At 39.0% G+C, this 24,504-nt stretch overlaps 1 protein-coding gene across 4 annotated transcripts in view; it reads right to left on the bottom strand.

Moving 5' to 3' along the window:
• The window catches only part of LRRC69 (leucine rich repeat containing 69), a 107,113-nt gene that overhangs the window by 51,899 nt on the left and 30,710 nt on the right, over positions 1-24,504 (bottom strand). For all 4 annotated transcript variants that reach the window (XM_072949443.1, XM_072949444.1, XM_072949445.1 and 1 more), the window contains exons 6-7: positions 7,131-7,232; positions 1,257-1,436 (exon numbers count right to left, since the gene is read on the bottom strand). In XM_072949443.1, coding sequence (XP_072805544.1) covers positions 1,257-1,436; positions 7,131-7,232 — 282 coding nt within the window. The remainder of the gene's footprint in view (positions 1-1,256; positions 1,437-7,130; positions 7,233-24,504) is intronic.

The following is a 24,504-nucleotide window of genomic DNA, read 5'->3' as shown; positions in this document are numbered from 1 at the left end:
CTTCTGCCCAAAATGAATAACCTGCCCCTAATCAAAATGAAAGATCAGACCAACCCAAACTCTTTAAAATGGTCATGAAAATCAAAGAAAGATGCAGGAATTGTTTTGGAATAATACAACTGAATACAGAAAAGAGCAGATTCTTTTCCTATAAAGAGCATTTGGGAGACAACTGGCAAAACTTGAATGGAGTCTGAAGATTACATGTCAGTATCTGTGTTTATTTCCTTAAAAAAGAAAAGAAAAGAAACCCACAATGGGGTATCACTTCACACCAGCTAGAATGGCTGTTATCAAAAAGACAAGGGGTAACAAGTGTTGGTGAGAATGGAGAAAAGGACTCACAGTGCGCTGTGGGTGGGCATGCAAACTGATACAGCTACTATGGAAAACAGTATGTGGGTCCCTAAAAAATTAAAAATAGAACTACCATATGATCCAGCAATCCCACTTCTTAGGATATATCCAAAGAAACTGAAATCTGAATGTCGTAGACATACCTGCATTCTCTTTTTCACTGCAGCATTACTCACAATAGCCAAGATAAAGAAACAACTTTAAGTGTCTGTTAACAGATGAATGGATAAAGGAAATACTGTATACATATATATTATATATAATATATACATATATCACACAGACAATGGAATATAAGGAAATTCTGCCATTCATGACACCTTGGATAGACGTTGAGGGAATTATGCTAAGTGAAATAAATCTGACAGAGAAGGAAAAATATTGCACATTATTATTTATATGTATAATCTAAAAAGACAAACTTAGAGAAATAGTAAAGTGGTGGTTACCAGGGGTTGGGGGTGGGGGAAATGGGAGATACTGGTCAAAGGACAAAAATTCCCAGTTATAAGATTAACAAGTTTGGGGATCTCCTATACAGCATGGTGATTATAGCTAATAATACTGTATCACATATTTGAATGTTGCTAAGAAAGTAGATCTTAAGTGTTCTCACCACAAAACAGAAATCATAACTATGATAGGATGAAGACAGCAGCTGATACTATGGTGGTAAATCACTTCACATTTATAAATGTATCAAATCAACACATTGTACACCTTAAACTTACACCATGTTATGAGTCAATTATATCTCAATAAAGCTGGGCGGGGGGACAGTTATATTATCATAGAAGTCAATTCTTAGTTACAAACGTAGTTAGTATTAGCCAACTTAGATAAGGACAACAAATAAGAGGAGGTCTTATGCTCATATTCACACAAAAAGCACCATTTACCTTTGATGGAGGAAAAAATTCAACGCATTCCAGCCATATGGTTAAAAAGGACCTTCCACATATTGCACATTTCCTTCCCTGAGAGATTATGCTCCTGACCTGCGGGTACCATTCTATGGCTCGCATTAGGAAATGATTCTCTTCTGCTAGCTGATTCATTATAAATCTTGACGTTATTTCCTAGATTAAAAAAGAACATGGTTCCTCAGATTACTTTCAAAATAACTACTTTACATCACCTTGATTCCCATTTCACTAATTTGTAATTTTTGGCTTATTCCTCACAGTTTTGTTAAATTAAGTTTTCACGGTATATAATAGTGAATTAAATAACTTTGGTTTTCAATATTATATGAAAAGCAAGTGAACTTCATTTGTAATACTTCCCTGTCTCTAACATACAGGAATCCAAGTTATAATAAATTTACACTGTTAGATAAAGTTTAGATTCAAGTTTTTGTCGCTTAATTACAACAGGCAGGACTATACAGATATTCAGACTGGACTCAAAAACTGAGTCTGTTATATTTACTAAAGTCTAAATCCTTACTAATTAAACTGCAGATCATGGACCAGGAGAACTTGCATCATCTCGAGGCTTATTAGAAATTTAGAGTTCCTTGCACTTCACACCTACTGCACCAGAATCTGCAAATTTAACAAGGTCCCCGGGATATTCTGTGTGTTTGTTAAAGTTTAAGGAGCACTGAGCTAAGTTATGTCCTGCACTGAGTACCTGAATTGAACCATATTAGTGAAGAGTACTGATTTCTATACCCCAAATCTCTAAGTTCAGTATGTGTTAACCTATCCACACAAGTATGTCCAGAAACTTCACTTAAACCCCTTATAAATAATAAAAGGGGCGGTGTGGAGATACAAGTTAACTTTCACCATGACCATCAACATCATCACCTTAAAGCAAAAAAAAAATAATAATAATAATTATATAATACATAGTCCTGTCTTCACTGACCAAGGAAACACAATAAACATTTGATTTATTCCACTAAATGCCTCCCATTGTTTGTGCCAGTAGCGTGGAAGCCCTGTGTAAATGTTACAGAACCACTGTATGAATTTTAATAGACTGTGAGGCTTTTTTTTTTCTGGCCAAAGTGAAAGATTTCCCAGTGGTATTAAGATTATCCACATCAGGCTCCAATTGGGATTTTTGGAAATACTTACCCACATACATATATACGTACATAATCTTTCACTCACCTACCTCAATTAAAATCTTTAAAAATAACTACAAGATCCTATAAATCTGTGTCTCCCTGTTCCTTATTACTCTATCCCTTCCACTTAAACATCTGGAAAAGCTGACTTCATACAGAAACAGCCCTGAGCATGGGTTCTTAAGTATCTGATCACCCCCAACAGCATAACCTTCCAGATGCATCACGTTATCCTCTGGGATGGCTACATAATGAGGTCATCCTTTCTGTTAAGATTCACCCTTTCCTAATACTGCAGAACTCTTAAATTAGATGTCTATTATCACCCCTTCTCTAACTACTTAGAGCAAAGCTTGTGATTCTTAATGAAATACTGATTTTCTAGGTAAGTTTTAGCTACCAGAATTCAATGGCTAGTCTCATTATAAAGCCGCAGAAAACTAACAGACAACAATTCACTCCCCAAAACAGCAGACAGTAGAAGGATTTGCTGAAATACATGGGGCCAATAAATAGGTCACAACTCAGACAGTTCACTTTTCCCACTTATGATTCCTGGAACCAAAATGTTTGTTGCACTTGGTATGTGTCTTGACAACTCTTACATTACCCATTATTTGTAACTTTCTTCTACTTGCTGCCACTGTGTTGCTTTGGAAGAATAACATACACCATAGAAATATAAAGTTATTACTTGGAAATACAAGTATATAGAATATAAGATACTTCTGGCATGACCAATAGTACCTTTGAAGAAATCTCTTAAAGAGACATGCAATACAGTTTTTGAGAATATACAACTTAATGATGGCCTAATTCCAGTGTTACTTGAAAGTCAAGAAATTTTTTATGGACAAATAAATTGTTCTTTTTGAATAGTTCACATGCTTTTCTGTTAGAATATTTGTTAGCTGACTACATGTAGGTCAGAAGTTATTCCTATGGTTAAACCATCATAGATTGAAATTAGTTTCGAGTGTTCTTTTTTCCCTTACCTATAATGACTTCATTTGAATAATAAATTATAGGCATACAAATTACATGTTTATAAATACAAAAATTATAAAATGTGAAAACAAATATGAATCCTTAGAAGAAATGATGAGCTTTGGAACTGTTGTATGGTCGACTATCACCACATGACAGACGCTAAAACACAACAGCAAGAGCAAAGACAGAGTCCGAGTCAGATGGGCAAGTGGGTGCAAATCCTGGCTGTCTGACCTGTTAGTGTCTAAACAAGTCCTTAACCTCTCTGATCTTGGATCTGTCATACGTAAAATAGGGATTTTTTTCCAATATTATCACATGGAGCTCAGAGAATTAAATTAGGTAACACAGGTAAAACTTGCAGTCTAGCACCTGCTGATGCAGTACATTCTGGCTAATATTTTGCTGTAATATAGCTATAAATTTTAGTTCATAAACCTCTGAGGTAAGGAAAAGTTTTTAAAACTCTTAACCAAAGCATGGCCTGAAACAAATCCCTGTAGGTCTCTGCCAGCCCAAGTATTTTAAGCAGGAATGTTAACCAAATATCCAATAAAAGTGACTTTTACTTTAAATATAAAATGTATAATAAATTTGGCACCTTGCTAAGAAAAATTCTTGGAGATACTTTCGAAAATATCCAAATCATTCACATATTGTAAGTAAAAATCATTACTTCTACTAAATACACAGAACAAAACCCAAAATTCTTGTGCTCTTAGGTCCCTACAGTTTTGAAAATGAGAAGAAAGAAACACTGTTCTCTCAGCCTGCACCTGGGTCCCAGACACCGGGTAACATTCTTCCTCTCAGGGTCTCCCTGCAGGACCCCTGCCACACTGGGTTAACTGCTCATCCAGCCCCCTTCCTGAGCCAGAACCCCTTCCAACCAAAGACGACCCTGTCCCCTTTCCCTGCACTTTCTGGCAGCCCCTTTTTGAGGCAATATTGCAGCATGGAGTCTAGGGCCCATATGACTAGAATGGCATCAGCATCCTGAAACAGACCAGCTCTGTGAACTTGACAAATTATTTAACCTCTCTGAGTCTCAGTTTATCTATTAAGTGGGAACAATAATGGTACCTATCTTTTAAGGGAGGACTAAATTAGTTCATTCCTGTTAAGTGCTTAGAACAGTGACTTGCTTAACAAGTGTTAGCTGTCTATTATTATTATTGCTGTTGTTGCTGCTGCTGCTGTTATTTATTATTATTATTATTATTATTATTATTATTATTATTACTCTGAAATGCTTGACTCAAGGAGAAAAAATTGGTTTTAAGGAATTAAACAAATTAAATAGTTCAATTTTTTAAAAATATTTACAATCAAATTTCAAGTAAGATATTTTTTCACACAACAATGGGAATTAATACTGTTTGTGGAAATATAGATTGGTTCTCTGGAAGACAACTGAAAAGAGCTAATCAAGCTTTAAAAGATGAAAGTTCAACAGGGAGGGTATGGCTCAGTGGTAGAGTGCGTGCCTAGCGTGCACAAGGTCCTGGGTTCAATCCCCAGTACCTCCCTTAAAAATAAATAAATAAGCATAAAAAAAAAGATCAAAGTTTTTTAGCTTAGCAATTTGACTCACAGGGATAACACAGAGAGATAATACAGAAAAAGACAGTTATTGTAGCCCTGTTTGTAAAGGCCAAAAAGTTAGAATATTATTAATAATCTAAACTGTCACCAGCAGGAAAATAGCTTAAAATATTATGGTGTAATCACATGAAAAAATGCTCAGTATCACTAATTATCAGAGAAATGCAAATCAGAAGTACAATGAGATATCATCTCACGCTAGTTAGAATGGCCATTATTCAAAAGTCCACAGATGATAAATGCTGGAGAGGGAACCCTCCCCTACACTGTTAGTGGGAATGTAATTTGGTGGAGGTATTATGGAAAACAGTATGGAGATTCCTTAAAAAACTGAAAATAGACTTACCCTATGATCCAACAATTCCACTCCTGGGCATTTATCTGGAGAAAACTCTATTTTGAAAAGATACCTGCACCCCAATGTTCATAGCAGCACTATTTACAATAGCCAAGACTTGGAAACCATCTAAATGTCCATCAGCATATGACTAGATAAAGAAAATGTGGTATATATGCAATGGAATACTACTTAGCCACAAAAAAGAATAAGATAATGCTATTTGCTGCAATATAGGTGGACCTGGAGATCATCATTCTAAGTAAAATAAGCCAGAAAGAAAAAGAAAAATACCACATGATATCACTTATATGTGGAATCTAAAAAAAGGACACAAATGAACATATTTACAAAACAGAGACAGACTCAGGCATAGAAAACAAACTTACGGTTACCAGGCGGAAAGGGAGTGGGGAGGGACAAATTGGGAGTTCGGGATTTGCAGATACTGACTACTATATACAAAATAGACAAACAATATCCCATAACACAATAAGGTCCTACTGTAGAGCACAGGGAACTGCATTCAACACCTTGTTGAATATAGCCTATAGCGAAAAAGAATATGAAAAGAAATGTATGTATATATACATACATAAAACTGAATCAGTATTCTGTACTCCAGAAATTAACACAACATTGTACATCGACTATACTTCAATAAAAAATATTATGCTGTAATTACATACCAGAGTATTATGAATTCACCAAAAAAGATGCCATAGACTTACTTATTACCCACTGGAAAGATAACCACAATGTTTTAAGTTAAAGAAAAACAAGTCTCTAAGTAATATATGAAGTTTGAACTCATCTTCAATATAAAAAACTCATGGGTGCATGGAAAGTTCCAGCAGAATAAATGTCAGAGCGAACAGCGGTTGTATCTCTGCATGCTGGGTTTCTGAGCATGTTTATCAATTTCTACTGCCTTCTTTTCTAATTTCTCTAAATAAGCTTGTATTACTTTTGTAATAAACTTTTAATCAGTATGATGCTATAAATAATATTTATTTTCTTCCTTGCTCATCTGTATTTTCTAGTTTTCTGTGTTAAACATACATTACTTATGTAATAAGGGGGAAATGCTATATTTTTTAAAAAACTAAAATATTGGACAAGATTGGTTATTTCCTCTGACCAGGAAACTTGAATTCTATGCAATTCTTGGAAGTTTTAAGACAATTCTGTATATTCGGCTATGGACCTAAAAAGACCTGAGAAGTCCAGATTCACAGTGGAGACTCATGCTCAGAGGTGGAAAGATCTGCAGTCTGTAATTCATCTGTCACCGAAGGACACACACAGAGAGTCCTCTAATATGCGCCCCTAGTCCTCCTTTTAACATCATCAACTTGCTTGACTAAATAAAACATGATTTCTGGGTCATATTCTTCATCCACTAGGAATGGGGACGAGAGAAAAGGAGACGGAAAAAGCAAAAGATCCCCGTAGGAACACATCAAATACATCCACAGATAATACTGACAAACACTTGGAAGGCTAAAGCAAAAACATTCCTCTTTTCTCTCCATCCAACAAAATGTTTAAATGTCTGAATTTGGTGACTCTGGAAATCAGAGAGGATTACATTGGATTCTACAAGCAAGTCAAAAAGCACATGACTAGGAGTCACATTGCCAATGGACGAGGGTTGTAGTAATCATTTGCTGGCCTGGCAGGAATGTTTAAGAAAACTCTTTAAAATGTATTCACGGCTTCAGCTGGAAGACTTGTGTGAAAGATGTAATAAGGCTTCACCTGTAAACTCCAGATGTCCTCCTGCTTGACAGCATGAACCGGCTTCTTCAGGAACAGTGGGTTTCCCTCACAGTAGAACTCTCTCAGCTTCAGATTTTGAAACTTTCAAAAGGAAATAAAAACTCAGTTACACAACAAAATAAACTTCACTTCCGAGGCTACATCTTCAACAAAATTTGACTAGAATCACTTTACTTACGGCTTATATTCCACACTACTATTTTGACAGCAGGACATACTCTAGTTATGAGAAGCACAATTAGTGTTGGCGTGATGGCAAGGAACTTAGAGGTCACTGTTGGCATCCCCCATACTAGCCAGCCGAGAAAACTGGTTCAGAATCACAGAACTGGTTACTAATAGAGCAGGGGTTAATTAATCAAGGCTGGAAACAGCTTGCACGTGATATGTTTGTTAGGAAACCGAGTGTGATGAAAAATAACACTCTAATATACACCAAAATCTTGGTCTCAAATACTGTCTTATGATCCCTTCATTTAAGATCAGGGAGGAAGGTAAGGGAAACAGAAGAACATAAACAGTGTTCTCATTATACTGAAGTACAGTTGATTTACCTGTTGTACACAATGAAAATAAAAAAGGAAAATGTGCAATTCACAAGGATATTGAATCTTCCACGAAGATAGCCCAAGCTGAGCTGGATTCCACCACCAGCGTGCAAAAATAAGAAATTCTCTTACGCTAATAGTACGCCTTGACTCCCAAGAACTCGTGTGGTTTTCAAAGTTAAACTCATTTAGGGAGTTCCTTTTCTGAGTTACTTTGTTTCAGCTGCGAAACGGAAAATAAGACCTGTCTTCAGTGGTGAGCTGGTAAAGCAGTTCTCCGGAAATAAAAAAAAATTAAAAAATTTTTTTAAAGAAAGCCCTGACTTGTGGCATATTTTGATTCCATGGTGTAAATACTCCTAACATGGCTGATTCTAGACACTGAGCACAGAGTTTGGAAGAGATGTAGAAATCGGCTTTTGTGAGCCAAGATGAAACAGCGCCACTACACCCCTGCGCCTCACATTTACAAAAGCCTAGAGGTGCTCCTTGACTTCAGCCCAGGGTTTGAAGCACAGCAAGCACTCAACAAGTTAAAACATCTTTCCAGGGCATCGTGTCATTAGGTCTGTAAGATTTTAAAATAAGAGAACGGAGTTCTAAGGCCACGTTGGAATCCCTTTGTCTCCTGGTTTCACAACAGACATTCTGACTCTCTTCAGGTGCTCCCTCACTACGCGTAATATATTCAGTTTCCTATGTTATCCACTGAATCCATTGGGAGCCCCAAGTCAGTGCTGGGTGTGCAGAAATGAAAAGAGCACGTCTTATACTTAACAGAACCATCATTTTTACCTTCCCATCCCTAAGAATAACATTCTGTAATTTATGCCTAAACTCATAGTCCTTTTTTTTAAAAAACTGACACAAACTTAAATATCTTGATATATGCAAATATTGTTAACATATAAGAACTTCATTTCAAAGCCAACTGTGGTTCAAAGAGCATACATTTTTCTAGAAGAGTCATGTTTCTCTTCCTCCAAATCCTGTCAATATTTTTCCATCAAACATGGTAAAACCCAGCTTGCTAACTTACTACACATAGGATATCAGAAAGAAATTGTCCTAATGAAGAGAAATTGATTAATAATGAAATCCATTAGCACGTGTTTCGCAGCAGGTGAAGTTTCAGTAACCTGAGGTCTCACACTCTCTCAGTGTACATTCTGAGTACTCCCCAGAGCAACATTCTTAAATATCTTCTATGTGCACTACTGGGTTTCCTGTCGGCCTAGCTTCTTAACAGAACAATAGTCTTTGCTACTGTCATCACTCCAGCTGCATAATCTCTTCTGCTAATGTTGCTACAGCTTTTCAGAATCTACTCAAACAGCCACTGCTGTGAGTTTAGTCACAACTGGAACAATTTCGCCCTCCCCACCCCGACAGGGGTCTACAGATATTTTTCATTATCACAACTGGGGAAGGGGCCAGTATTACTGGCATCTAACTAGTAAATACCAGGGATGTTGTTAAACATTCTACAAGGCACAGGACAGCCCCTGCAAAGAAGAATTATCAGGCCCAAAACAGTGTTGAAGTTGGGAAAACCCTCATTTAAAGGAACAAGCCCGTAAACATTCACTGACCATCTTTTCTGGAAAGGGGATTCGCAGCTGGAGGGAAATGAAGGTTCAAATGAGGGTTTTTTTTTCTTTTTAAGATGAAGAAGACTTGACCATGTAGAAGGCAAGAGCCAACACACAGAGATTAACATAGGGGAGAAAGAAGGAATAATTGAAAGAGTAATGATCAGGTGAAGAACACAGAATGATCTTTGAGTATTAACATCTCTCCTCTGTGGCCAAAAGAAAAAGTGAATGCATGAATAAGTTTGAACGTGTGGAACTGGATGGCTGAAGGAGTCCAACATGACCCCTTCAATCCTGTCTTTGAAACAGAGAATAAGATCATCTCCTAACTGAGTTGTGAAGCAAGGTGTCAGTGTGAAAGGAGGCATGAATAAGTAGGTATAAGTCTGGAATCTGCTGTAGGTTTTGGAAAAGGAACCTGCCTGGGGCAAGCAAAAATATTATACAGGGGTGCTGAGAGATGTACTGGAACCCACACGTTTGTGGCGGTTCTTGGCCCATAGATTGTGTCTTTCCTTTAGCACCCAGCAGTCCAGATCCAGTGTTAAGAATCTGCAGAATGGCTGTGTACAAAGAAGTATGTACTAAAACTTAAATGAACCAGACTGGGCCCTTTATGGTTTAGACCAGATTAAAAAAAAAAAAAAAGAAAGAGTACAATGGACTAAGAGTAAAAGGAGACGCAGAGGGACACAAAGTCTCAGTGACCTAAAAGGAAAGCTGTAAGAGAGCTGGAACCCTGGACGAACCAGGGGACAAGCTGCCATCCTGGACTTCAGTTCTTTGTATTTACAGAAGGTGAAGATGGTGTTAGATCTAGACATGGCTGTGATGGTGGTTTGCTGAAGTGAAGACCTGAAAAGCTCATTAAAATCGAGGATTCAAGGAACTTTGAGCCCAAGTTGTTTGTATTGACCACCTTTACAAAACAACATCCTGAATAACGTTCTCAAATATCTGGCTGTCCACTGGACATCCCAGCCAGGAGTCCCACAGTCACCATCAGGTCTAGCATGCAAAAGTCAAACTCTTGTTTCCCCCAATTTCCCTCATTACCCACACCAAAGCTCCTGCCATGTCCTGTCAGTTCTACCTTCTGAAAACTTCTGGGATTTATCTTCTCCTTCCATCCCCCACCCCACCCACCTCCTCCCCACGTCTGCACAGTCTCCTCCCCTACCCCCCGCCCCAGCCGCTAAACCCTCTGGCTTGACGGAAGCCCTCATCTTATATGAATTATTGCAATAATTCTCATATTGATCTCAGTGCAAACTTTTGCTGCCAAAGAGGTCTTTTAAAATAAGAAGCTGGTCATAATACAATGCTTAAAACTTCTCAAGGCTCCCTTTTGTCCACGGGATAAATTCAAAAGTCAGAGTATAGGGCCCTACACCTGGTTCTCCCCAGCCTGTTTTTCCAACCATAAATCGTGGTAAGTTCCACCTTCACCCTCACACACCGGCCACCCCGCAGTACTCAGGGGCCTCACAAGAGGCCTGCGGCTTATCTTACAGTGCTGTTCCTGCTGCGCCTCCTACTCAGCCCACTCCTGGATCACCTCCTCAAAACTAGAATATCACCCCTGTAAGCCTCGCCCGCCTCGACAAACGTTTCCGTGACTCCCCCTTGGGCCTCATGCATGAATTAACCGCGGCTCCTGCAAAGAGCATGAAGCGATCAGTGGTGAAAAGCCTTCTTCAGCTGTCGGGTCTGGGTCTCTTTAAGAGCTGACTCCTAAGTGAGCATCACAGTGCTCACTCCAAACTCAGCACCTAGCTGAGGCCCAGTGAATGACTGATGAATGAACGTCTTCTCAGGAAGCGCAGGCACACTCAGCTCCCCGGGCGCTCGAGACTGGCAAAGGCCTTCCTCCCCAGGCTCGGTCAGTGGGCACAAGTATCCCCACGGAGTCCCATGCCTCAGGAACACCATGCAAGACCAGCAAGCTGCTGACACTTCACAGCAGTGTCAAGTGATGAGGGAGCTGGGGGGGGGGGCTGGTTTAGGAGGAAATCAACGTAACAAGGAGGAGGGAGGCTGAGACTTCACACAAACTCAAAAATAGAGCTGAGCAGGTGACAGCAAGTTGGTCTCTTCAGACCATCTCAAAGCTCACAGCGGCACCCTTTAGCAAGGACTGGAGTTTATAAAGATGCTAATGGTTGACTTGCAAGGAGGCTAGGATTTTAAGTGTGGGGACTATAGCACCCAAACATATAATCATTTTTTTAAAAAGATATGAATAAGATTTGTGACCAGTGGGAAATCCAAAAAATGTATGACAACTTTGATATCTAATTAGAATTGTAGCGTGAAAAGGCTGATGGTATCATTTGAACACAAGAAAGCCCGAAAGTCTGTGTGGGGCCCCTTCTCTCACACGCCGTGTGGGAGTGGGAGACAAAACAGGCAAGAGTGAATCCTTCAGGATCCGCTGGATATTTGACCCAAGAGAAGACCCTTAGAGGGAGCTGAAGAGAAGAGGCCAAGAGAAGTCCGGAGGAAGGAGCTAAGTGAATTCCCAGGTTGTAAACACATACTCACGTGCGCACACACCCCCCCCTGCCTTCCTCATCCTGGCCAGGGAGGAGTAGCTGAAGGCCCTCAGGCCCAGGCTCCTCCCTGCCTTCAAGATCCAAGGCCTTGAGGCTGATAGGATTTACCCCCAGTAACCTCCTCAGGCCTCTCGATTTAAACACCACAGATCAGAGCACCACCTTGCTCAAAGCCACACAGTGGTTCTCATCTCACTCACAAATGTGCAGTTCTCAGGCTGGCTCACAGGACTCAGCACTGGACCATGTGCTATCTCTCTGCCCTCATTTCCCAGCATTCTCTCTCTCTCTCCTTTTCCCCCTCCCTCCCCCATTTCTCTCTCCCCGCTGGCAATACTTTCTTTCCAAGCATTTTTCACCTTGGGGGCCTTTGCATGTCCCTCTTCTTAGAACACTTTGGTCTCAGATTTGTGCAAACCATTAAAATTCAGGATAAAATGGAATCCTTTATTTAGCAGTTTGAGAGGGGAAACATTTAAGACCCAGGGATCTGATAACCAGACAAGTTTTCATTAATGTGCAAAGGCAATGGAAAGACATTCTCTCACATGCATGAGCTGTGTATCTTAACCAAAAAAAATTACTCAAAATGCAGCAACTGAAAGACAGTAACAAAAACTAAGAATTTGGGTAATTCATTTGTCTGTCAAAACTGCAAAGGATAAAAAGTAGAATGCCCACTGCCTCATGCAAACAAGATTAGAGCCATCTGCCCCCGCCCCCAAAAGGGAAAATTTGCAATGTTACAAAAAAGCTTGAAAATTATTTCTACTCTGTCAATTCTACTGATAGGAATTCATCCAAAATAAATATTTGAAATAGGGGCAAATATTTATACACAGTATGTGTTTCTCAGAATTATCTGAAATTTAAAAATCCTTACCTATACTAAAAAAAGTATGGTAAGTTACGTTGCATACGTGAGTATGTACCACTCAGGCGCTCTGCCTTTTCATCCCCTGTGTCTAGCAAAACCTAACCCTGGGTCGTCTCTGCCAGCAGCTTTCCCTGTCTCTGCACCCAAGCAAGTAAGTGCTGCCTGCAGAGTCACACCTCAGGGTCAGCAAGAAGCACAATAAATTCATATTCACCAACTTCCAACGTGTCCTCAGGGGTTGCTGGAAATTCTCCTCTAGTCAACACAAGCCTGTGTTTCCTCTGCTGGCTAGTCCATTCCTCGCCCAACCATGAAACCGTTCTCCCCAGGGCCTAGACATTCTCTTTTCACTTTATTTTTTTTCCCTCAATCTGAACCATATCCATGATGTCAATGAAATCTCTATGCCAGTGACTCTGGTTCCACATCCTACAGCCAACTGCCTCCTCAAAATCTTCACTTGGTTGTCTTAGATATACATTAAACTCACTGTATCCAAGGTTGAACTCATGACCTGCCCTCCCAAAGCTGGTCTTTTTCCAGTGTTTTCTACCTCAGCCCATAGAAAGCTCACCAGCCCATTACCATGTCTTTATTTACCTCTTAAACATCCCTGTATCTGTTCAAGTTCTTCTACCCCAACTGCCACCACCTTAGACCAAGTCACTACCATTCCTTACTTAGCTTCAGTGGAAGTCTACCAGAAGTCCACCCCACGTGTCCTTTTTGCTCCTTCCAGTGTGCCCTCCACACTTCAGAAACATGATCTTTTCAAAATAGAAATCTGGTTATGTCACCCCCACCTAAATCCCTTTAGACGTCAGGGGTCTTCAAATAAGGATCAAACTCCTTAGCATATCCTACATTCCTTGGCCATGCCCGCCCTCCCCCAAATTCCTTCCAGTTCTTTGAACGCCCATGTTCCTCCCAAGCCTCACGAGCTATTCACTGTGTCTGGAATGTGTCTTTCCCCTTCACCTAATTGATTCCTACTCATTCTTCAGACCTCAGCTTATGACACTTGATCCAAGAAGCCTTCCTCAACCTACCTGTCCACTCGGGCTCCTGTTCTCTCTCATAGACCAGTGGCCTTTCTTTTAGTGCCCTGATTTCAGTCTGTAATTATATATTCAAAATGTTATTTATTTGGTTAGTATGTTCTTCCCCCTACAGTGCAGCTCTGAGAGAGCAGAGACCCTGTCTTGTTTCCTGACCATTATATGCCCCGTTCTTAGTACAAGGCTTTGTATATAATATAAGAGCTATGGGTTTAGGAAGATAGACTTGGAAATCAAATTGTCTTGTTTGAATTTGAGGTCCATTAAACATAGTAGGAGCGCCAAACTTTTCCTGCTCTGCTGATGTCCCAACACTTTCTAGAAATCACCCTTCCAGGGACCCTGCTGTCTACAGATTTTTCACATGGCATGATTCTACCGCTTGGACACTTGAACAGGGGCTTGATTCTTGAGCCAAAGAAAGCTAATTATAGCCCTGATGCAATCATCTGGAATCCAACAGACTGACCTAATCATATACTCTTTGGGGACTCTGAACCAGGAAATATGGAAATTTGCCATTCAGCTCTTGAAGCTGGAACAGAACAATGATTATGGCAATCGCTGTTGCTTTAGAAGCTGGAGAGTCCACGTGGGCCACGTGAATGATAAAGTTAGGGGGAACAGAGGCAGAGCACAAGCAGAGCAAGCATCTGGGAAATGGCTGCATCACACCAACAGCACAGTAAGTGTGCTCACCTAACTGCTCACCCTGACAAGGACCCCAGAAGCTCCTTGAACTGAGAACCACACACTTGCTCTTGAGCTCTGCCCAGCCTTACCATATTTGCTGCTAGAATCCCCATGAGATCCCCCTTACTCTTTGCTGTGAAACTTTAATTAAACTCCATTTATTTGCAGTCAAAGTACCAAAGAAAAATAGGCACACCAATTTCACCATGTCATAGAATTCTCTTGCCTACATTCGGCAGATAGACAGTTCTCTCTAATGTCTCTGAATTGCTCCAACTAACCTTCTGACATGCTTTGCTGTGAATTCTCCTTTGCAAAACGTAAAAATCTATTTCCTCCTTCTCTCAGTCTAGCTAAGACTTCCAAACCTTAGTCATTCACTTAAAAACAGCCTTCTTTTCAAGTTTTGAAAGCAAATTATATAATTAGTACCTCTCCACTGGACGGGGGGACCATATCCCCAGACAGGCTCTGTCACCCATACTTCTAAACCTCACAGACCTGGCTACAGAGAAAACGCAGAAAAAGGCACTTTTCCAATAACAAAGTTATCAAAGTTCCCAACTTCTACCCTGGGATAGTCTACAATTCAAACTGAAAAATTCCATTTTAAAATTTATTCAGACCAGACAAGAATGCAGAGCATGAAACTAGAAAAAAGATATTCAAAGATTTTGTGAAAGCTGTTTATGGTTTGAAAACCAATTACGAGATCTTTGGTCTTCTATTTTTTTTAATTCTGACAGGAAATTAAAATTTGAGTGGCCAGATTCATGATGAGAACTGCAGAAAGAATGTCAGCTTCTGGAGCTTCTGCCTTGGTTTCCAAATGATCCCCGGGGTGGTTTTAAATAAAGCTGCTCAAAAGCCCAACACCCCTCATTTCTCTCCATTTACCTTCGTTCTTCCTTATTTATATTAAATATCACTGTTTCAAGGGATATTCAACATTCTTGAATGTTTTTCTTCACCTTCATTTAAGTCACTGCTACTTCACCCACTCGTTTCTTTTAGGCTTTTCATATGGCTTCATCTACACTTGACAGCAGAACAGAGGAGAGAACAAGAGAACCGGGCTTAAAGGCTGGGGACTGGTGTCAAATCCACTTCGTCCACACAACCCCTCTGTACAAGTCATGCTAGTATCTGAGCCTGTTCTTCGCGTATAAACAGAGTAAGATCCATCCCACTGACCTGTACAGGTCAAATGAGGAGTGTACACAGCACCTGGTAAACTAAAAATAAGGTGCGACACCCACACACTGCCCACTGTCTGAAGCAGGCAGGTCACAGTGACTATTTTTCTCTCAACAGGAAGGTTTAGTTAGGATCAGCCAATATGTTGTCTTCCACATTTTCCATTCCTTTGCTTCATCTAAGCTCTACCAGACAAGGACAAAGGCGTTTTTGTTTGCTGCAAATATGTTAGCAAACTGATACCAGGACTTCCAGCTTCAAGATGGTAAAACTGCAGACATTTAGCAGTCTCCCTTTCCCCTGCTGAATTCTAGAAATGATAAGAAGATAATTTTGAAAATAATAAATAGCCACTTAAAAATAAGAAGGTAAATTCTCACAGGAGCAGAAACTGTGTGTAGACAGTGTTAAGTGAAGGAAGAAACATCAACCCAGGACGAATAAGAAGTCCCTCCTTCAGAAGCAGGCAGATGTTGCGAACTCACCCCACCCACCCTCACCCCCTCGGCCACACGCCACCTCCCACCCCTATGCCTCCTTTCCCGGAACCCCACACGCCGGGAGCCTGGGAGGAGCACTGCTCCGCATGGAGAAAGGGAAGACGAGGCCCTGAGGGGCTGGCAACACCAGGGAGGGATGAGGTGCTGTCAGAACGCACTGTTCCCGCTGGAACACTCCAGCTGTCTCTGCTCTCTGCTCACGCTGACCAGTGCCATCTCCTGTAAGAACTTTCTCTTCTCCCTTAATGTGAGCTGCGAAGAAAGCTGCCATTCTTTCCGGGAATCTCAAGTGTCCCAAATTAAATAAGCTGAAAGTTGAAAATGAAATTACCTGATAATCCCTGAGTGCCAACATCATTAGTGATAACAGATCCACAACGTTTATAACAGGAAATAAAGCTGACAGGATAGGATTCTAAAATAATTAGTATAATTAATATCTTCAAACTAGACACGTGAGAGGTTGCTTGTACAAAACAAGAGTAAAAACCAATTTTAAACTTGGAAATATTGACTCATATAAGCTTTTTCGATTGAAATTTGGCAATATTTATCCAGTCAGTAAAAGTATGCACAAATGCTGATCCAGCAATTAACACTTCAAGAAATCGTTCCCAAGAAGTAATTAATGGCATGTACAAAGATCAGCTACAGTGGCATTTATTGAAGCGTTTTTATTGTGACAAGAAGTTTGAAATATTATACCTGTTAAAAATATAAGACTGCTTATATACAGTATCAGTGTGACACAGTCATTAGAAATAGTGACATAGGAAAATACTTCAAACCACAGGGAAATGTTTATAATAAAAACTTGAAGAGGCATGTTATGAAATATGCATATATGAGTAATACACTAATGTATAAGTGATACTAATAATACTAACACATTAACATATGTGAATATTTCATTTTTGAAGAAAACCCTGTATGTGCATGTGTACACATGCATTCACAGACTTAAAAAACTGGAAGATCAGGAAGAAGTAAACCAGTATGTTTATGATGTGTTTCCCCGCCATCACCCTGCAAGGTCAGATTATGGGTAATGTTGCTTTTCTTCTTTTTATTTATCTCTACTTTCCAAATAATCCACAGTGAAAAGAAATTTTTTGATGTTTTTCCAGGAATGATGAAACTTACATTATCCTAATTCTGATTACCAGTCTGCAAATCTTCAGGAGATAAATTTGGGAATAGGAGCAACAGGAGATAGACCTCTCCTGTACTGGGTTAAAAGACAGAAAACACAACTTTCCAAACTCAATAAAATTTTCCCAGAGTTAAAAATATTTCAAGGATTTCAAGAAAGCTATCTCAACATTTGTGCTGATCCTAAGATTTTTCTCAGAAGTTTGGAAACTCTCCCACGTATCTGGCCCATGAGGTATCAAAGTAGGAATGTAAGAAGTATTTTTTCAAGTTCTGTGCTGGTTCAGCTCACACATTTCAACAATGAGGGTGGGAGCTGACATCATCCCCAAGGAGGTTAAAATTGGTTTGGGGGAGAGGGAAAAAATCTTAGATATTATAATGATTGTGCCCCCCAAAACCCAATCCTACCTGACAATATAAACACATATACAGTATATCTCTGGTACTAAAATGTAATGGAGTGGGGGGAGGGGTAGTAGCTATTAGGTCTAAAAAGCTCTAAAATGGTCCTGGAGGTGAGGGAGACAACAAAGAAAAAAAGAAGAAACACTGGTTCAGCTACATGAACATAAAACCCAAATTCTATTTTTCTTGTATCCTCTGTCTTGGTTTTGTTGCTTAGAGCCTCAGAATTCACTTCTATTTTTTAAAAATTATACATGCATACACACATACAAGTACACAAGTTCCTCTGTGTTAGAAAGCTCTATCAATTGATACTTTAGTAACTTGCTTCTATATTGAAATTTCTAGACCAAAAAGAATATTTCATAAAGTGCTATTTTTTTCTAAGCATTGTGCTGCTTTTTGTTTTCAAATATAATTACTTAAAGCTTTGAAGAAGTGCCTACTTTTAGCTATTAACATTACCCCAAGATTTTAGACACAGGTTTTTTATTTGACTCTGGAGTCATTCACATCATTATGACTCCTGCAATAAAGCACAGATTAGGGGCTAAAAATACGTAACTATTTTTATTAATTACTGAATCTTGTATAATATGAAAAATTAATTATGATATATTAATTAATTATAATATTGAGTGTATACATTATAATATTATGTTCATGCTTGTCACCTTGTAGTCTCATAATAGCTGCTATTCTCAATCAAGTCCAGGGAACAAATAGAAGACCAAGAAGCAAAAGGTAAAAGAAGTTAGTGGGAACCAGATAAGTCTGTCCAATTTTACTGGGAAAATAAAAGCTTTCCCTAGAAACCCCACCCAAAAGATCTCTACTTATTTTTCTGTGGCAAGAATTTGACAGATGGCCACTCCCCATGGGAATTAGTTCAGGACAGGTTTGACTTTCGTTTTCCAAAGCAAGCTAGAGTCTCCAGGAGCACAGGGGTTAGGCAGGTGGGGGGACAGGATTCAGAGATCAGCCCCTTCTCTGGCTAGTCCAACTCAGCCATGCCTTCCACAATAATTAAAAGAACATACAATCTTGACAAACAGGAACCATATACGATAATCTGACATGGTATGTTTCTAAAAGTACCCTAGTAATTAAGTTTATTGTGGCTTTGAAGCAATCTAAGTTTCAATTTCAGCTCTGCTACATGATGCTGGGAAAAGTACATCAATCTGTTCCCAAAGCTCAGTTTTCTCATCTGTAAAATAGTAACAGTAATAATACTTAGCTCACAGAGCTATCATGAGGATTAAATAAGATGATGCTTCTACAGTGATTAGCACAAAACCAACCACATACCTTTCAAAGAGTATAAACTATTATTTGTTTTTATATAGCAACTTTTACACAACCCCTCTTGGCAAATTACTGTTTCCAGCAAGCATCTGTGACCTAGGGAGATGAAACTCTCACAATATATGCCTCCAGTGACGGCCTTTGCCCACCCCTGATGGTTCTTCCCTAATTATCAGGCTCCATTCCATGCAATTTTCTTGCCAGAATTTCCTAAAGGAAAGCGGAACTGATTCTAACACAAGAAAGAACTATGTGCCTTCTGCGTCTAGTTCTCTGACATCTCTGGCTAATTGTCTTCTTGACAGAGAAGTGATTCCCCCCCATTATGTTCTAGAACCTTCTGTCTTAACTGTCATTAATCACTAGACTTATCTCATCATACTTTCTCTGCACACTACAGTGTGATTTTTTGCATATTGGCACTTAGAGGAAAAAGCAAGAGAAAGCTAAATTTTTAGAGTAGCAAGCAGCTTTCCATAAATTTATTTGATCGAAACCTCACAAAAAGCCTAGGAACAAGGAGAAAATTGACCTTTCTCCTCATACCCTCGCTGCTGACTAGAAGTTACATGTTCTGAAACGTCATGCAATTTTATATTGAAAGCTTTGACATCCTTTTGGGATACCTTCTTGGCCAGGACCTGAGTTTTTATTTTTGTTTTGCCTTGTCTTTTAACATATTCTCAATTTTCTTCCAAGAATTTTAAGTGGTTAATAATAGGAGATTTACACAGTAATGCCAATAAAATTAAGAGTTCAAAAATACAGAATAACATGATTCGAAAATTGTAATGTCTTAATTTTGTTCTGAACCTCTTGGCATCGAAAGCTAAAAGAATATTAAAGGGTTTCTATCATTTTAATTATCTTTTAAGATTAAAAAGGAAATAGAACTTTAATAGAAATGTAATGCAGCTGTTAAACAGAGATTTACCTTAGAGCATTCTTGGAAGACTCAGGAATGCAGAGTCCTCTGGAGGACAGATGGAGCAGGAAGGCAGTATCTGACCAAGCAAATAGAGTGGAAGCTGGAGGAGGCAGCGACAAGATGGAGGTAAGTCCTCACACCAAATAGAATATTCTTGGGACCTTCCCAATGTTTGTGACTTACAGACACTTGGTAATGAGTAGGGAAATGAAACAATGGCTAAGATCATGCCATTCAGTCATTTATTCATTCACAAATATATATTCCATGTTTACCACTCGCCTACCACTACTCTAAGCAATAAGAATGTAACAATGAATAAACAGGCAAGCGTCCTGCTCTCATGGGAACTACATCCATTGGGAATAAAAGAATGGAGGGCGAATGAAGACAAACCATAAACATATAAAACAAATAAATAAGTAAACATATTTATAGGAATTGTAAGTGCCATAAAGAAAAGTTTTTAAATCGCTGTAACAGAATAATGCAATGGCTGCTTTTTTGGGGGGTCAGGGAAGGCTTTTCTGAAGAGTTGATAGTTGAGCCGTGTATGATACAAAAGAGCCAGCAATGGAGAAACCAGAGGAAAGACTACTTCCTCAGAAAGGCAAGAAGCAAGGAGACTACACTGCCCCTGACTTGGAGAGCCAGACCTAGTACCTGTGCATCACTGAGAGGGTGGTTTGACTGAGCCAGAGTCAGAGTGCTTTGCGAGCTCCCAGTCTGATACCTGCAGAGGAGTCCTAGGGGTGAGCAGAGGTGAGTGTTCATTAAAGAAAAGGAAATGTATTGGTTACTGAGGAAGATAAGAAAGTTTTTCAGATGAAGCCACTCTTAATTTTCTCAGTTGTCCTTAATGAAATCTATCAAAAATGTCCAATTCCAGTAATGGAAAACAAAGTAATTCAGACAAAACTTCCCATTACATTTTACATAAGTAAAAATATATACATTTTAAAGCCTGGGTTTTTGGGGGGTTTTTTTTTTGGCATTTTGCATTTTTTTTTTATTGAAGTATAGTCAGTTCACAATGTTGTGTCAATTTCTAGTGCACAGCATAATGTCCCAGTCATCCATATACATACATATATTCCCTTTCATATTCTTTTTCATTATAGGTGACTACAAGATATTGAACATAGTTCCCTGTGCTGTACAGTATAAGCTTGTTGTTTATCTGTTTTATATATAGTAGTTAATATCTGTTTACGTAAGTAAAAATGTATTTAAAATCATCTTAAAGGCATCAAAGAGCTAATGAGACCATCAGGAATGACCAAGGCCAAATCTAAGAGCAGAAAGATATCCAGAGAAGTGAGCCCCACATCTAAAACCACTGAAGCACATTGTCTGAGCTGAAGGTAAACACAGGGTCCCAAAAGGAAGATTGGAGACACAGGAAAAAATGAGTAACAACAAAAATGTTAAACCTGCAAAGAAATCCAACTGAATAATATCTGTGTAAAATAACAATAAAATCTTTCACAATACAAAAAGAACTGTAATACATGCCAAGTATCAAAGAATGGAGCTGCATAAATAGATTAAAAGTGTCGTAAAGTTCTTGCATCGCCTAAAATGGAGAGTATAAGCACTAATTAAAAATACAGTCCCATAAAGCAAGTAGGATTTTTTTAATTATAAGGTAGTCAATTAAAGGAATAAGTTGTACAAAAATTCCCTACACAGATTTTAAAAATAACCAATCACTTCAGAAGAAAGGAAAAAAAGAGAGAAAAAGGAATACAAAATTCGTGGAACAAATTATATACAGGAATATATGGATTTAGCCCCCAAAAAATCAGCAATTACATTAAATTTAGATGAACTAAATGCTGGAAGTTAAAGACAAAGACGACCACACTGGATTTAGAAAAAGGAAGAGACATTTACTACTTATATGAAATGTATCTAAATCCTAAGGTTACAAAAAGTTGAAAGTAAGGAATGAAAATTGATATATCCTGCAAATATCAATTAAAATAGAGCTGATATAGCTAAACTAATATAAGAAAACTAAACTGAAAAACAAAAAGCATTAGCCATATTCAGAATATAGGGGCATGGGGCCAAGACATCAAAATTTTAACAAGCACCACTGCTGATTCTTACTGCACTCTAAAATCTATTTGATAAAGATATATTTCACAAGGATTATGGCCTGGAAAACCATGGAGGAATAAATAGTGAATCCCTAAAGCCAGGATTTGATAGAGCTCTACCTTGTTGGCGGGGGTATGGGGAGGGCAGCGGAAAGGGAGCATCATCTAAATGGAAATCAACACCCGAGCAGGCTGCGCCAAGAGCTGCTTTACTGGATTTCAATCAGAGCCTTTCTTTAACATTTTTCTCATTTTTATTAGGTTCACTTCTTGAAAAATACTGGCCCTCGTTTTGAAATCATTTAAACTCCACTTTATCACAAAGCAGAAATGATAGCAGTTCTGACTCTGACTTTTACAAGCAAATGACTCTAACCTCCCTTCCTCTCAGCAAGTGAAGGGGATGCAGCTTCAATTTCGGAATTCCCATTCTGAGGATAAGCAGCAGCACTTTTATCTCTTGAATCACTTTCTTTACATACTTGACTAGAAGAAAACACTTCCCAAGGCTAACCACGATAGCTAGACCCTGTTCGCCAACCACCATAAACATGGAACAGGGCTCCTTGAAGCACCTACAGGCGTCCAGCACCAGCCTGTCTTCACCTCCAGAGCACACGTAGCAGGAGAAAGTCAGAACCCAGATCACAGCTAAACGGGGAAAAAACACTTACACCCCTCAACTTAAACAGGTTTAAGCCCTCAATTTTTGAACCAGACTTTTAACAAAACACTCATTGCATCCAGGGTAATATTTTACGGATTTTCTCTCTTTTTCATTTCAAAATGTCTATCTTATGGAATTTCAGAATTCGAATGGCAAAAGAAGCAATCACATATAATTCAACACCCTTCTCCTTGCCACCCCGCACCCCTATATAAGAAACAGCAGAAAATATGATCTCATTCTCGTAAAAGCAGTGACAGGCGAAGAAGTCAAGTTTTGGAACTCACTGATTCTGTATTAGCTAAGCTTGCATCACTTATATAAAACCACAGGGCCCACAAGGGGTTTTCATTAGGCAAGCATTGGCTTGTATCCCATTTTTTTAAAGGTCAGTGAATGTTGGTTTAAATGTATATCTCCTAATAAATTGAGCCACTGAAGGCAGCACGGACAACCAAAGAAAAATACACTACTTTCAAATTATCAAATTTTAGAGAGGATGTAACGAGCCTCAAGGATAGGGTATAGTTTTCCTTAATATTCAACAGAGGCAAAAAATAAATAAACTATAGATATGGAAGAAGAACAAAGCAGATCTCTAATGCTACTATCCAAGAGCAGAAGAAAGGTAATGGGATGGAGGTGAACAACTAGGATTTCTCATGGCTAATGGAGCAAAGGGGATACTACCAACCAAATCACTAGACTTCCAACCAAATCACCTTATACTTTAGGCTATTTCTTAATCATCTTCCAAAAGACTTTCAAAAGTTTTGATAGAAATTTTGGTACAAGGACAATATCACAACTTCATTTTCCCAAGTTCCTTTCCCACAACTGTACTGGGCTTTGACCACCCAAGGACATTTTTGGTCACGGACATGTTGAAACTGTATATAACCATTCTCCAAGTGTTCAGTCAATTTCACAGAAATATTTATCTTAATCCCAAGCTAAATGGCCATGCTGTGTGTATGTGCACGTGCTTGTGTGTAACTGCTCATATATGGAAACCATTCGACTGAAAGCAGGTGAGCTCACTTGGAAATGATGAGAATCATTCAAAAATAAAAATGGCTTTCACCACTTGACTTTGGATTAAGCACAAAAAAAAGTAAAATAACAAAAAGCTCTGGGAAAGTTTGTACAATATTTAGGTTTTATAAATTAAGACAAATATGAAGCCAAGAGTGACACTAAGCCAGGGTCTATATGCTAGATATCAGGCAAGTGTCTGGAACCAAGCACATAGCGAGATGTGCTTACACTGGCATGGATCAAAATCAATCAGCATTGGCTATAAATAGAGAAACCATTTTAAATTAAAAGTATTCAAGACAAGAAAGGACATCAAGATAAGTAGTAAGCGACCAGTTGAGTAAAGGGTCTAAGAAAAGGGGAATTCAGGAACAAGGGGTCTCAGTTGCAGAGGAATATGGTGTGACAATCAGAAACCAAGTGAGCCAAGATTTAAGGAGAAAGGATGAGACAGAAATAAACAGAATCAAATACAGGGAAAGAAGGGCTTCCTTCAGGGAGATTATTGGTACTGTTTTGCTGATTAACCAAGGTCGACCAGAAGAATGTAAACAGATCTGTAGAGGAAAATAACCCGAAATACTGTGCTGCTGACAGAGAGTGCATCCCCCTTGCAACTCTGCGTACAGAAGAGTGGTTACGCTGCAAATTACAAGTTAGAATCATTCAGGTGCTCTCGTGACTTTGAAAGCCTGCAAAGACATCCCTGCATTTGGGATGGATT

This window comes from Vicugna pacos, chromosome 25 (genome assembly GCF_048564905.1).
Source record: "Vicugna pacos chromosome 25, VicPac4, whole genome shotgun sequence".
Lineage (NCBI taxonomy): Eukaryota > Metazoa > Chordata > Mammalia > Artiodactyla > Camelidae > Vicugna > Vicugna pacos.
This window is presented reverse-complemented; position numbering and strand designations above follow the sequence as displayed.